This window comes from Bombus terrestris, chromosome 10 (assembly GCF_910591885.1).
Source record: "Bombus terrestris chromosome 10, iyBomTerr1.2, whole genome shotgun sequence".
NCBI classification, from domain to species: domain Eukaryota; kingdom Metazoa; phylum Arthropoda; class Insecta; order Hymenoptera; family Apidae; genus Bombus; species Bombus terrestris.
Genome location: NC_063278.1, coordinates 17,119,201 through 17,133,834, shown reverse-complemented (window position 1 = coordinate 17,133,834; position 14,634 = coordinate 17,119,201). Strand labels below are relative to the sequence as shown.

Here is a 14,634-nt window from a genome sequence, read left to right as displayed (position 1 = left end):
TTCAAATATGGCAAATATTTTCTCCTGTCACGTTACACATGAAACTTGGAAGCTTCTGGATAGTTGTCATAGTTGTGATACGCAATGTTTTTATTGTACATGGCTTAAAAATTTTTTTTAATGCTAAAAAGCCCACTCCATGTTGTACAGTCCTTTTTTATTAAAATAATAATGTTCATGGTATTATCATATATCTACAAATATATAATTAACAGAGTGCAAGTTTTATAAAGCTAATTAATTAAATGGAATCTTTAAAGTAGAAATCTTGCTTCGCCCACTGAATTTTACAACAGATACTATAATTTGGATATTTCGTATATTTCTGCATATTTGCAATTTAAAATTGTCTATAAATGCATAAAAATCTAAAACGTCTTAGGAACCTGCTATTAACGTTCTGGAAAAAGATAATGGTTCTTGTTAGGATATTAACTGCGTTTCAAAGATTTCCTTTTAAACCTGTAATCTTAAACATGGCAACGTCTACGTGATTGACAAGCGAGCAAAAAGTATTATACATCGTCAGAGCTGCGACATTTTTAATCTTCCAGTGTAGCTTCAAAGCCGCCCACATACACCTGTCAATCACCTGTCATTGCTGTATGCACAAGTTCATCCAGCTCATTTTTTCTTCTCTCAATTATATCCTGCGTTTGATATTTGCCATGTTTTATCATGCAACATGAACTGTTTCTCACGGTTATATATCTTCTTTCTCGCAACTCGCAACAAGCGTCGACCTCCTGATTACGTTCAACTTCGCTTTTTATAAAGCGAGTAATTTCACATAGTCCAGGTACACGATTAACACGATCCTGTATATACAAGATCCTGTTGAGTTTCACTTTTTGGAAACTGATCAATTCAATCGCCACGAGTCCTGTTCTCCCGATCCTGTCCAACTCCATTTTTCGAAAAGCGATCATTATCCAGGTACATGATTAACAGGTATTGGATACCTCGGGGCAGAAATCTTATTGTCATAAATTTATTTATTACAAGGAAAAAGCACAGTTAATTGCACATTATACATAAGGAAATTGTGAACAGGATAATATTGATAAATTAGCATTCTCCTATGCGTTTTAATTTATGCGCCGGTTGCTCGGCGTTGCTTCTCAGCGCCACACACACACACAGTAACATTGTCGTTGCAAATTGTTGCTTGCACTTTCACAGTGACCATTACGCATATCTGTCTTTTAGCACGGGCCACAATTAACCCATTTGCATCCAAGCGCGGATTATCACGCGATCTGCGTAATTTCCATTTTAATCTAAATAATTTTTTTTTTTAATAAATAACACTTTACCTTTTCCCTCTATTATAAAGAACGTGAGATGCGATGTTTGCGAGGTAACATTGTCTACCAACCGTTTGGAACGGTAAATTTTCGATAAACTTCGTGAAGAATTCGGGTGTCATTTACTGCACCTACGACCGGTGATGGGGGCCAGTCCTCACCTTCAACACCGCTTAACTAGGGCCATGATGCAAATGGGTTAATATAAAGATTATGAAAGTCAGTAGCAAGAAGAGATAAAATCAGTTTATACGTCTGTTACGTGTAACTGGTGATTAAGTTGTTTATACGTGAGATGGTTGCAGCGATGTTTCAGAATTTGGCTGGTTTAGAGAGCGTATGAAGCGTCTAATTGATAGATCCTGTATAGTTGAGTGTAGTATCTTGTAATGCTGGTACAGTGACGTCGTAAACGAAGACTATGAGCGAGGAAGGCAGTCAATTCCTGCACAGTAATGTATCGCGCATCCGATACTTTACGTTGCGAGACATAAACGACATGGGCCATGATCGTACATACAGCTACACGTGCATCAATTATGCCTAACTACCTGATTGTGCTCTCCTTGACTGTACGTAGTAAGATGATCCGAGGATCTCGATCATGGGGCTTGGTATTTGCCGTCCATGATTTAACGTTCGCGTCTGTGGCAGAGAAACTATATCGCGGCTTTAATAGACATTGGTCGATGCTCGTACTGACAGCTACAGGTGGGTCAGCCTTCGTAAACCGAATGCCATCTGAGAGAACAATAACTTAGCCATTGGGCCGGCAAGCTGATGTGAATGCGGCCCGGGCTATTAATGACCGATAACGCATTGTCATTGAATCGCAGATAATCAGCCCGCGGTCATAATTTACGTACAGCGTTGCAATCGCGCACGGCTAAAAATAGAAGCCGGCCAGCGGCTTTACCGTTTCTGCCTATCAATAGCTTGATAATGAAACAATGCAGCCGATTATTATCGAGTCCTTCCCCTTTATTCTCATTTTTGTATAATTAGACCGTTACTCCTCTGATTCTCATAATGCGCGTATCTATTGCATACATGAACCGAGTATCGTGAAAAGAGAACATATGGTAGGTGGCGGCGATACAGCGAGGTCGTAAAATTGGTCAGCAATTAAAATTTACTACTTCCGATGTTTGTAACGGTTGTATTTATTTAGAGTGTTGTTCAGGGCCGTACCACGTCGATGCAAAATCTCTTCCTCTTTCTCGGTATATCTGACCAGAAATTGTCTGTTCGCGAACGAGATCGGTTATACTTTGGATATAGTTATTGATATTATTTGTTGAAAATGACAACGTGAGTTCGTGCTCGCCATACATATGCAGATGCGTTAGCTACAAGAAATGGTAACTGGAAGATAGTTCTAGATACGATAGATAGATTTAATCGGTAGGTTTGAGATGTTCTTTTGCTTTTATCCCTAGTCCATGTAAGAATGTGCAATAAAGGTTTCTTTGGCTCAGAACAGTGTGATAGATTTATCCAAAGAAAAAATAAAATAATAGCTATTGTGATCCTATCTCTGAATAAAGAAATGACATTATTATATGTTGATTATATTAATATATTATATATTTGTTTACGTGTATCGATTTTTTGGAATATTTTACATTGCAAAGTATTAAGAAACAATATTTAAAAAGATGTTCCTTTTTAGAACTTATTTTCTCATGTAGATTATATTAATATACTATATTTGTTTACACGTATCGATTTTTTGGAATATTTTACATTGCAAAGTATTAAGAAACAATATTTAAAAATATGTTTCTTCTTTGAACTTATTTTCTCATGTAGATTATATCAATATACTACATATTTGTTTACACGTATCGATTTTTTGGAATATTTTACATTGCAAAGTATTAAGAAGCAATATTTAAAAATATGTTTCTTCTTTGAACTTATTTTCTCATGTAGATTATATCAATATACTATATTTGTTTACACGTATCGATTTTTTGGAATATCTTACATTGAAGAGTATTAAGAAACAATATTTAAAAAGATGTTCCTTCTTTGAACTTATTTTCTCATGTAGATTATATTAATATACTATACTACACTATAATTACTATACTATTAATATACTATACTATATTTAATAAAATATATATTTAATTAATATACTATTAATATACTATACTATAATATACTATACTGTTTACACGTATCGATTTTTTGGAATATTTTACATTGAAAAGTATTAAGGAACAATATTTAAAAATATGTTTCTTTTTTGAACTTATTTTCTCATGTAGATTATATCAATATACTATATTTGTTTACACGTATCGATTTTTTGGAATATTTTACATTGCAAAGTATTAAGGAACAATATTTAAAAAGATGTTCCTTCTTTGTACTTATTTTCTCATGTAGACTATATTAATATACTATATGTTTGTTTACACGTATCGATTTGTTGAAATATTTTACATTGCAAAGTATTAAGAAACAATATTTAAAGTGATGTTCTTTCTTTGAACTTATTTTCTCAACAGAAGATTCTGTTTCCTTTAACATGTCGATTCTCGGAAACATTCTGCCTAACAAAGTATGTAAAGGTAGAAAAAGTCGACAAAGTCAATAATTCGTCAGATATCTCAAAGTGTACGAAATATTTCGCTTTTTAATTTAAAATATCTCACGAATTGTTGATTTTCTAAATATCGCGCTTTGGTACTTGTTGACGTAGAATATATCAAATAATTTATATTACGTAAAAAGGATATATAGTTCCATTTAAAAATATAAACTTCACCTCCATACGTGTTCTATGCATCCTCCTACACTGATAAACTAATCGCGTGAAATTATGCGCCCCTTGAAATCATTCAACTTCTGTTCGAAATATTTTCCGTTAAAATCATTATCTGCGTGGTAATCGAAATTATTGTACCGTGTACAATTGTTCTCTTCGAATTCTTCAGCGGAAAACGTATTCGCACAGATTAAAATGGATTCCTGTAACACGGAAATGAAATTTTTTGTTTCAATCAATTATACACGAGTAGATAAAGAGAAAGCCAGATTAAAACGAAACAAAGGAATCTAATACGATCTGCCTGTTCCTTCGAACGAAAGACAATACACAAAAATGGGTGAAGTCTGCTTTATTTATGAGCGACAACTCTGAAATCGAGAAATTACAATCCTATCATCGTTTTACGATGTGTTTTTGAATATAAAGGGTACACCCGATTGGCACCACGAGTTTAATCGAAAGATTTAGTCGAATTCACTATTAAAGCGAAACTGGAAAATTGGATTTCAGTTCCCAATGGGCAATCTATTATCATGTAATTCATTTAATTATTGTTAACCTGCCGTAATTTGTAATACTCCTGCTGTACTTTACACGGTGTCAAATTTAATTGACAGTATTTAATTGATATCTAATCGAAACTGAAGCACAGACAGCTCGTACCTGGCAATATGTTTTATATTGAAAACAGAGTCTAACCAGCTTTGGAAATTTGATTTACTTGTACTCGACGTTAGCCGTGCTTTTCTATCGTTCCATATAATTTCATTTTGTATCTTATTTGACGTTTTCACGTTAATTAAGCAGAGATTTTTGTTTCCCTCCAAATTATTTCATTGAAATAATTAAATTTTATGCGAAAGGTTACAAAATTCCTAATGACTGGCGGCGATACGGTGGTAGCAGATCGCGATCAATATTTTCCAACGAAATCGAAGCTATAGAACAAACTGGATGAGTACGTTGACGACCTTTTAAATCTCGGAAAGTATGGATTTTGATTTGATCAATATCCGACGCGAGCTTTGATTCAAAAACTTAATAAAACAGAACATGTATATTGAGATCATTTCGTTGCATAACAATGCATGAATTAATTCACGAATTAATTATTTTAGACAATACCGCTAACAATAGCTGAAAATTACAATTCGAGCATCGAAAATAAGCTGACACCGTTTCATGAATTTGGATCAAATATAAATTAGTATAACAATGATGTACGTTTACCAAATTTCCATTGTCTACTATTATAGAGATGAAATCACTATTTTATCCGCGATATACGAATCATACTAATCTTCCAACGATAAGAGCAAATTAATATCTCGTTAAAATATTTCGTCGTTTTAAAGTTAAAAATAATCGTGACGGCTACTTCGCTCCGACAAATTCCGAGTCTGGTCGTTGCAGCAAATTAGCCACGTACGTTCTGTATATTTCCACATCTTTAAATAATCCTACGATTGCCCAAACATCCGTATTTTACTGATTACTTTCCTGTCGCTCCGTGTACACCGGATAAAAATGCACTTTTAGCGCAACGACTCGGTTGGACAAAAATAAAGTTTCACGCTTTCCTCTTTTTTCTCTTTTCTTTTTTCCTTTTTTTTTTTTTCGTATATCTCGACTCTCGCCAGTGGCAAACAGCGCCTAACAGCGGGAACATTTTAGTGAACGACTCGCATGCCAGGAGTTACACGGTAGCAGACACGTAGCCCTCCATGTTTTATCATGCTCGAACTCGTCGACCCACGTAATCCTGAAGATGCAACGCCGTCACGAAGATAGAAGGAAAAGGAATTCGAGGCATTGCATGCTCACGTGGCGTGCGTGTATCTTTTATATTGCAGTTGCCGGTTTCCGCACGTCTCGCGAGAATGCTTTCGGCAAGTTGCCGCGCGGCTTTCAATTCCGCGCGGGACTCGCGTATTGCCGAAACCTGGTAACGAGCACACGACAACCTCGTAACCGTATGTTAGCCCGCTCTGGATTAAAACAGCCGAAAGGACGCGAATTTACACCGCTGGCAAATTCTACTAGGTTTTTTCCTTCGTCAAACGGTCGAGATGCCGCTTGTGTTCCTTCCACACAGGTTTCATTTAGCGGAGAATTTCTCCAATTTCGCGAGAAATTACATCGGAAGGGTATGTTCGTTGCGCGACACCAGATTAATTATTAGGCGGGGAAAAAACGGTGAAATTATATTTTATAAAAGAAATTTCTCAAGAATCTCTGACTTGATTAAAATTTATGTTTTTTTTTTTTTTTTGTTTTAGGTGAGTGATAATGATAATCATGGCTTTGATACTTCGACAGGAGCAAGTGGTGAGTCTGTTTTCGTTTGATTTAAGCTAGAATTACGTTTATTGATAGATCAGGTTGCTGCATAACTTGCCTCTGTTCGTAGAATCGGGTGATCGGTGTTGCAGTAAATATAATATCGATATGAACTGTGTGCAGGAGTAAAATATCTTCCTTAATCTCTTAATCTGTTAGCAATCCTGTTTCAAAAGCGTATACTTACGTTGTGTCGCAAAAATGAAACGGTGACGAATAAACTCGTTGAACGCAACATATGCAACTGCAATGAAATTCAGTTAAATTGCAACGAAACGACGGTTGGTTTCTTTGAAAAATCAATAATTTTGTTGCTAGTAATTATTGATATTATATATATTTATAATCTGGTTGTTTAAAGAAAAAAAGGAAAAGCAGAAAAAAGAAAAATCAAATAAATACTTGGAAATAAAACGATAAGTCAGAAATTTAATCAGTTGTTGGTGCAGCTGCTCTGAAAGGATTTTGGTTTCGTCAAGAATGCAACAAATACATTGACGAGAAGGCAGAAAATGAAAAACAAACAAAGAAAAGAATATACTCAGAAATTTGTAAATATTTCGTCGATCGCACTGTGTGCGGTCTTTTTTCAAGACAATTCTTTTTACCATTTTGTTTTTCGTTCTTTCAAAATATTTTAAAATATCTAAAATTTACAAATGTTTCGGTTTTCATAAAAATTTTTATTTAAATAGCAAATGGTGATTATGCTTTTTTCTCATAACGAGTATACTCGTCACACACAGTTAACAGTTTTAATAATCAGAAAGCCAGTAAGGACTTTTGCATTGATATTTATCTGACATCGCATTTGCAATAGATTTTCATCTTTTTCGGCCAAACAAATAGAAGAGAGTTAAATAATTTTGACGTCGTAAAAAATCCAATGAAATGCAACAAAGCCAAAGATTTTTATACACCACAGGAATTTCTAATTCGATTTGTATCGTCGCAAATCGAATTCGTAGACTTTTATAGCGATCTAATAATTGATATATTCGAACGTAAATATTAGCCAACACCCAGCAAGAAAGAATTATAATTAAAAAAAACTATTAGCAGAGATATCGTAGCAGCTGCGCAATGTACGACTGAGACCTGGAAATGAAAAAGAGAAGAAAATTTCCATAACGTTTAGACAGTATTAAATAGCAGAAACTGAGCTGCTTTTCTCTAGCACTATACGAAATTAAACGTCACACCCATGCTTTCATTCTTTTAATTCCTCCTTTCTCTTTAAAACATATTTCTAGTGGATTATAAAATGGTAAGGACCAAAGTGAGATTATTCGAGCGCGAATTTGTGATATCTCCGTGAGATTCTTTTTCCTGGTTGCCTTACACGTATGGTTTCATATTTTACAATTTATACAATTTGAGAAATAAGTCACAGTCGATATCTTTTACGTTTTTCATTGGTTTCATATCTACAATCCACCTTGCAAATATCCTCCGCATATTTTCGAACACTTTGTACAGTGCTGCTCGCAATTATTCGAACAAACAAATAGAAGTATTTCTCTTATTTTTGACAGAGTGCAATTAATTAAAAAATCACAGAAAGGAAAATCCAGCACGATTGTATCTTCTGCAAATTTGTGATATCTTCATGAGATTCTTCTTCCTGGTTGCCTTACACGTATGGTTTCATATTTTACAATTTACACAATTTGAGAAATAAGTCACAGTCGATATCTTTTATGTTTTTCATTGGTTTCATATCTAGAATCCACCTTGCAAATATCCTCCGCATATTTTCGAACACTTTGTACAGTGCTGCTCGCAATTATTCGAACAAACAAATAGAAGTATTTCGCTTGTTTTTGCCAGAGTGCAATTAATTAAAAAATTACAGAAAGGAAAATCCAACACGATTGTATCTTCTGCTGTTGCAGAATATGATTCATCGTACGATTTATTTCTGAAAGTCAGTTGTGCAGTAACAAAATTGGCACTTGCAGATGTCGAAGATTTATAGATCAGTTTTGTTCTTCGATTGTTGGGTTGCAAATAAAATAAAAACGGTTGTTCCAAATTGCGAGAGTATCTCGCAATGGTGTTTCAAATCAGATAACACCTGCACGAATCCTGTATTTAATTTTAATATGTTGTTGATAATATCTATAATTGTTGTTGATATATCCATAATTAAATAAACTGTGTATACTTGATGTAATATACAATAGCTACGAAAAATACTGATACATACGTTATCTTCCTACGAAGAATTCTTTTATCACGCTCTATACATTCCATTTATTTATAAATGTAATAAATACAATGGCGTGAAAATACTTTTTATAGCAACTGCATACCTTTTGATTCTACAAGAACAATAGAAAGTATTATCTTTGATCATTAATTTCTTATCGATTCATACGTTTTATATCAGGCCAAAATGTCTACTTATAAGCAGCAGTGTACATACGGTAGTAGAGCAAATTGTATTGCCGATGCAGATAGTACGTTTCAAAAAATTCGTCTTCATGTCAAATTGTTTATAATCAATATAAATCACATGACATTTAATACGTTTTGATCTAATGAATTAATAAGTAAATGTAATAAATACAATGACGTGCAAATACTTTTTATAGCAACTGCATACCTTTTGATTCTACAAGAACAATAGAAAGTATTATCTTTGATCATTAATTTCTTATCGATTCATACGTTTTATATCAGGCCAAAATGTCTACTTATAAGCAGCAGTGTACATACGGTAGTAGAGCAAATTGTATTGCCGATGCAGATAGTACGTTTCAAAAAATTCGTCTTCATGTCAAATTGTTTATAATCAATATAAATCACATGACATTTAATACGTTTTGATCTAATGAATTAATAAGTAAATGTAATAAATACAATGACGTGCAAATACTTTTTGTAGCAACTGCATACCTTTTGATTCTACAAGAACAATAGAAAGTATTATCTTTGATCATTAATTTCTTATCGATTCATACGTTTTATATCAGGCCAAAATGTCTACTTATAAGCAGCAGTGTACATACGGTAGTAGAGCAAATTGTATTGTTGATGCGGATAATACGTTTAAAAAAATTCGTCTTCGTGTAAAATTGTTTATAATCAATATAAATCACATGACATTTAATACGTTTTGATCTAATGAATTAATAAGTAAATGTAATAAATACAATGACGTGCAAATACTTTTTGTAGCAACTGCATACCTTTTGATTCTACAAGAACAATAGAAAGTATTATCTTTGATCATTAATTTCTTATCGATTCATACGTTTTATATCAGGCCAAAATGTCTACTTATAAGCAGCAGTGTACATACGGTAGTAGAGCAAATTGTATTGTTGATGCGGATAATACGTTTAAAAAAATTCGTCTTCGTGTAAAATTGTTTATAATCAATATAAATCACATGACATTTAATACGTTTTGATCTAATGAATTAATAAGTAAATGTAATAAATACAATGACGTGCAAATACTTTTTGTAGCAACTGCATACCTTTTGGTTCTACAAGAACAATAGAAAGTATTATCTTTGATCATTAATTTCTTATCGATTCATACGTTTTATATCAGGCCAAAATGTCTACTTATAAGCAGCAGTGTACATACGGTAGTAGAGCAAATTGTATTGTTGATGCGGATAATACGTTTAAAAAAATTCGTCTTCGTGTAAAATTGTTTATAATCAATATAAATCACATGACATTTAATACGTTTTGATCTAATGAATTAATAAGTAAATGTAATAAATACAATGACGTGCAAATACTTTTTGTAGCAACTGCATACCTTTTGGTTCTACAAGAACAATAGAAAGTATTATCTTTGATCATTAATTTCTTATCGATTCATACGTTTTATATCAGGCCAAAATGTCTACTTATAAGCAGCAGTGTACATACGGTAGTAGAGCAAATTGTATTGTTGATGCGGATAATACGTTTAAAAAAATTCGTCTTCGTGTAAAATTGTTTATAATCAATATAAATCACATGACATTTAATACGTTTTGATCTAATGAATTAATAAGTAAATGTAATAAATACAATGACGTGCAAATACTTTTTGTAGCAACTGCATACCTTTTGATTCTACAAGAACAATAGAAAGTATTATCTTTGATCATTAATTTCTTATCGATTCATACGTTTTATATCAGGCCAAAATGTCTACTTATAAGCAGCAGTGTACATACGGTAGTAGAGCAAATTGTATTGTCGATGCGGATAGTACGTTTCAAAAAAATGAACTTCTTCTCTTTCCCATCTGATGAAAACGAATGGCCTCTTTCGCCTGAAAATCTTCTCCTTTCTCTCCGTATGATTGTCCGATTTTGGCTTTCTCTTCCTGTAACCATTTTTCTTGGACTATCTATTCTCTTTTATTTAGACTTTCTTTTTCCCTGCACGCTCTCTACTGGCGTTTCTGGCTTTTCTGCCTCCGGTTGCCGTGGTTTCTCCTTTGAAGAGAAAACGCAGGGAAGAAAGAAAGGAAGAAAGGATTCATAGACGCTTTGTCGCAACAAAAGTGATGAAAAATTGTCGAGTCTTGGAGACATTATTCTTGCAAAATGAGGGGAAATAATGCCAAAGGGAAATATTATTTGCCACCTAAAAGCCTTCCGCTCCCTTTATGTTCTCCCATCGTCGATGGAATCTACACCAATGCTTCTTGCCACAAGCATATAAACTTTCCAACGATAAAAAATATCTCCTTGTTTGAAGTTTTAAACGACCAAGTCTCATCTTGAAAAATCGATGGATATCTGCGAGCGAAGACAAGCGGTAAATTAACGAGGGAGCACGAAACGCGTAAAACGCAACTTTGACATGGACACTCGAAAGAATTTAATAGAATTAGATATAAGAACTTTTATTAAATACGTAGATCATCAGATGAGTTTAACGAGCTGCAAGAATATTGCAGTTTTTCTTTTAATATTAACAAAATTCTTTATTCCCTGTTTTACCAATGACGATATCTTATTAATCTGATGACAGTCGTTGCACTGAAAAGCTCTTTCCACGGTTTTTTTTAACGCATTGTCCATTAGACGTAGAAAGGAATAATAAATAATCGAAATTTTCCAGAGAAACTCAATATATTTAAAAAGAATTTAATCGAACACTGCTTGCTGTATTGCCCTTTAAACTAAAACAGAGTTTCACCGAAAGCTTTGGATCGTTTGTTTGTAAGTTACATTTGCAGTCAGAATACAGCGTGTCAACAGTTGAAGATAAAAAAGATAAACAACAGCTCGAGATATTTATAGATCAACATACGTAATATTAAATTCTACGATTATTACATAATTCTTACCAAAAGTCTTGAAAAATGTTCAGCCTGTAATTTCGATAGAATCGAACGTTTTGCTATTCGTATAAATAAATAAATAAAGCGTAAATCACGCGAGAAGTTAGAGCAAATTACTGCAATTACGTTGGAAGTTCATCATTCACCGAATGGCGAGAACGAAATTCAATTCCGAAATTCATCAGACACTCAATTGCATTCAACGCTGCATTCGTTTGCGATCAAAACATTTGCTCGATATGTCTCTATTAGACTTTCAGATTTTTAGATTTCTGACACGAGTACCCGTTCGTGCTTTCGCCTATTAAAAAATTCACTTTCTCGCATCTTCTCGATCTAAAAATAAAAATCTTATCAGAGTTCGCTATCGAAAATTATTCAGAACGCTTATCCGACTGAAAAATGCAAAAAGCTGGCATCACAGAATCGCTGAAAGTGTTAGCTTGTCCGAAAAGTGTCTTTCTATCGTAAACACGTTGTTTACAACAACGCATCTTCATACAAACGTGGAACCAAGTCAATATCTCGGTGTTTGTTTCAACAGAACAAAATGGACCGTACGGAATTCGACAAAATCTGTCCTGTTTTTAAAATCAAAACTGTCCTGTTTTTACGTCCAGGCTTTCAGGACATAAATTAAAATATCGCACATAAGCACAGCGCGACAGCGGCTTAAATTTAAGTTACAATAATAATCTTAAAAAAAAAAAAAAATGTAATAATGCATGGCTACGTCGTACCGTCGCGTATCGGTACTTTTGCCTGTACCACCCTACAATCAGAATTCAGCGTTTATTCTGGAAAAAAATCATGTAAAAAAATATGTTAAAAACCTGGAATTAATAAACAAAGATTAAAAAAGAAAAGAAGGAATTCGACAAAATAATATAAAACAAGAAACGTTGTGCGTCTATCATTTCCTCATTAGACGAAAGAAACTTTTCGGACAACCTAATACTATCTTTTCGTAATTATTTACTTTCTCCAAGCGTAAGGTGTTGTAAGATTATTTTACATTATTTTCGCGCAATTTCCTCTCGTCACGATAGAAAGATTAAGTTCTAATATTCTCTATAGTTTGTATTTAATCAAACTGTTTCGTTTGACTTAGTTTGCGAAAGAAACAAAAAATGCAATTTATCGTTTATGCAGGTTTATTACGATAAACGTTTTTATGCGGCCAGTGAGATTTCTACGCTGTACCGCATGATCTCGCGGTTGTGCTTGATTTTCAGGTGTTGTTCAATGTTGCAATAAAGTAGCTGAGTTGAGCAAAACATTTTCACCGGACGCTGGTAATATTGTACGTACATCGGTAATCTCACATTTCTTATAATAATGATGATGCATTCGTTTTTGAACGTCTTAGAACCTTCTGTTTCTTAAATCGCGAGCAGCTGCACTTTATCAACAAAACGTTTTAGCTTCATTGTAAAATTTCAGTCTCCATTCGATCAAGAAAGTTAGATCATTCGAGCGGTAATTATGCAAAATATCGATGAACAAATCAGCGAGGACGAGTTTCAAACAAATTGTACAACACATGCCCCAAGTGATGTACTATCGAAAAATATATATTCATCTGTTTTACGTTTATTATTAGCAAATATACAAGAAACGAAAGAGAGAAGCTTACGCATAAACTATCTTACAGATTATTATTTTGCTATTTTTAATACTATTTCGACGATAGACGATACTCTTTGGCATAAAATTCTCTGAGATTAGCATCGCATTAAAATGTGGTTTCTAAAATATGGTTTGTAAAATTAATGTCTAAATGTCTTATAATATTTGATATAGTAAGTTTACTTCCAGCAGGATGAGGACGTTTTCTGGAAAGTTTTGTGGTATAGTCGACTTCCTGTTGTTATTGGCGTTCGTGGTCTCTTACATTTACATTCAAATTCTTTTCATTTGTAATAAAAAAATTAATAAGGGACAGGCCCACTTTATGAATCTATAGCAACTTTCTTGCAAGAAACATCGAACACACCGGTTACGCTTTAATTATCGAAATAACCAGAAAATTATGTATTTTGTAACAATATCTAATAGGAAATTTTTCTTCACAGAAAATAATCTTACAAATTAAATACATAGTATAATTGTACACGTAATTAAAATTAATCGAAACTGATGACAATTAAGGCTAATTAGTTATATTAACATAACATATACGATATATATAATATATCAGTATACAATGTACGTATGTTGATTAAATATGGAAAATTAATTTGTTAGTTATATAACTCAGTCAAATAGCCAAAAGAAGCAGCCACTTGGTTATTGAATTACTGAATTCTGCTTGTTGATCGATTGCTTCGATCAATTGCTTTTCGATCCGCGCAAGAAATTTTCTTTACCGTGAAATTATGAAACTTTAAATACGATTGCCATTTTCGCAATATTTGCACAGTTTTTAATTTTAGTTAAAAATATATTTTTAACATCGAAAGTATATAGGGAAAGAGAGTTCGTTCAATTGCAAGGAATTTTGTCGTATCTTTTTTCGAAATTCGTAATATTCAAACGAACGTCCCGAAAGCCAAAGCAAAATTACGAAATCGAAGTTGAAAATGGGATGAAATTCAGTATGCATGGACAGATTACACATGCACATACTTGAATTTTAACATGTGCATTCTTAGATTCCTTATTTGTAAATGTGCTACATACATTTAATAACTTAATGGGTCTTAGAGTAAGGACAAGTAATGGTATTTTAGTTTAACAAGCAATACTCAATACAACGAACTGATTACAATATTGTCCTACGTCTTATTATCATACTCGGCTCTCAACTACCCGATTCACACTCTCCGGCTCCTCCACTCTCTGCATTCGCTCTCTCTGACTTCTCAACTAACACTGTACGATTTTCCAACTAACTAATAC

The 14,634-nt window shown here is 33.4% G+C and overlaps 1 protein-coding gene across 3 annotated transcripts in view; it reads left to right on the top strand.

The window, feature by feature from the left end:
* LOC105666188 (CCR4-NOT transcription complex subunit 6-like) overlaps window positions 1-14,634 on the top strand; it is a 484,667-nt gene that overhangs the window by 452,827 nt on the left and 17,206 nt on the right. The window contains exon 4 of one of the 3 annotated variants that reach the window (XM_012313155.3): window positions 6,369-7,071. The exons of 1 other annotated variant lie outside the window; for it this stretch is intronic. In XM_012313155.3, the coding sequence (XP_012168545.1) occupies window positions 6,369-6,376 (8 nt within the window). In that variant the 3' untranslated portion in view covers window positions 6,377-7,071. Of the gene's footprint in view, window positions 1-6,368; window positions 7,072-14,634 lie in introns of those variants that run through there. One more of the 3 variants, XM_012313156.3, reaches the window with a different exon arrangement.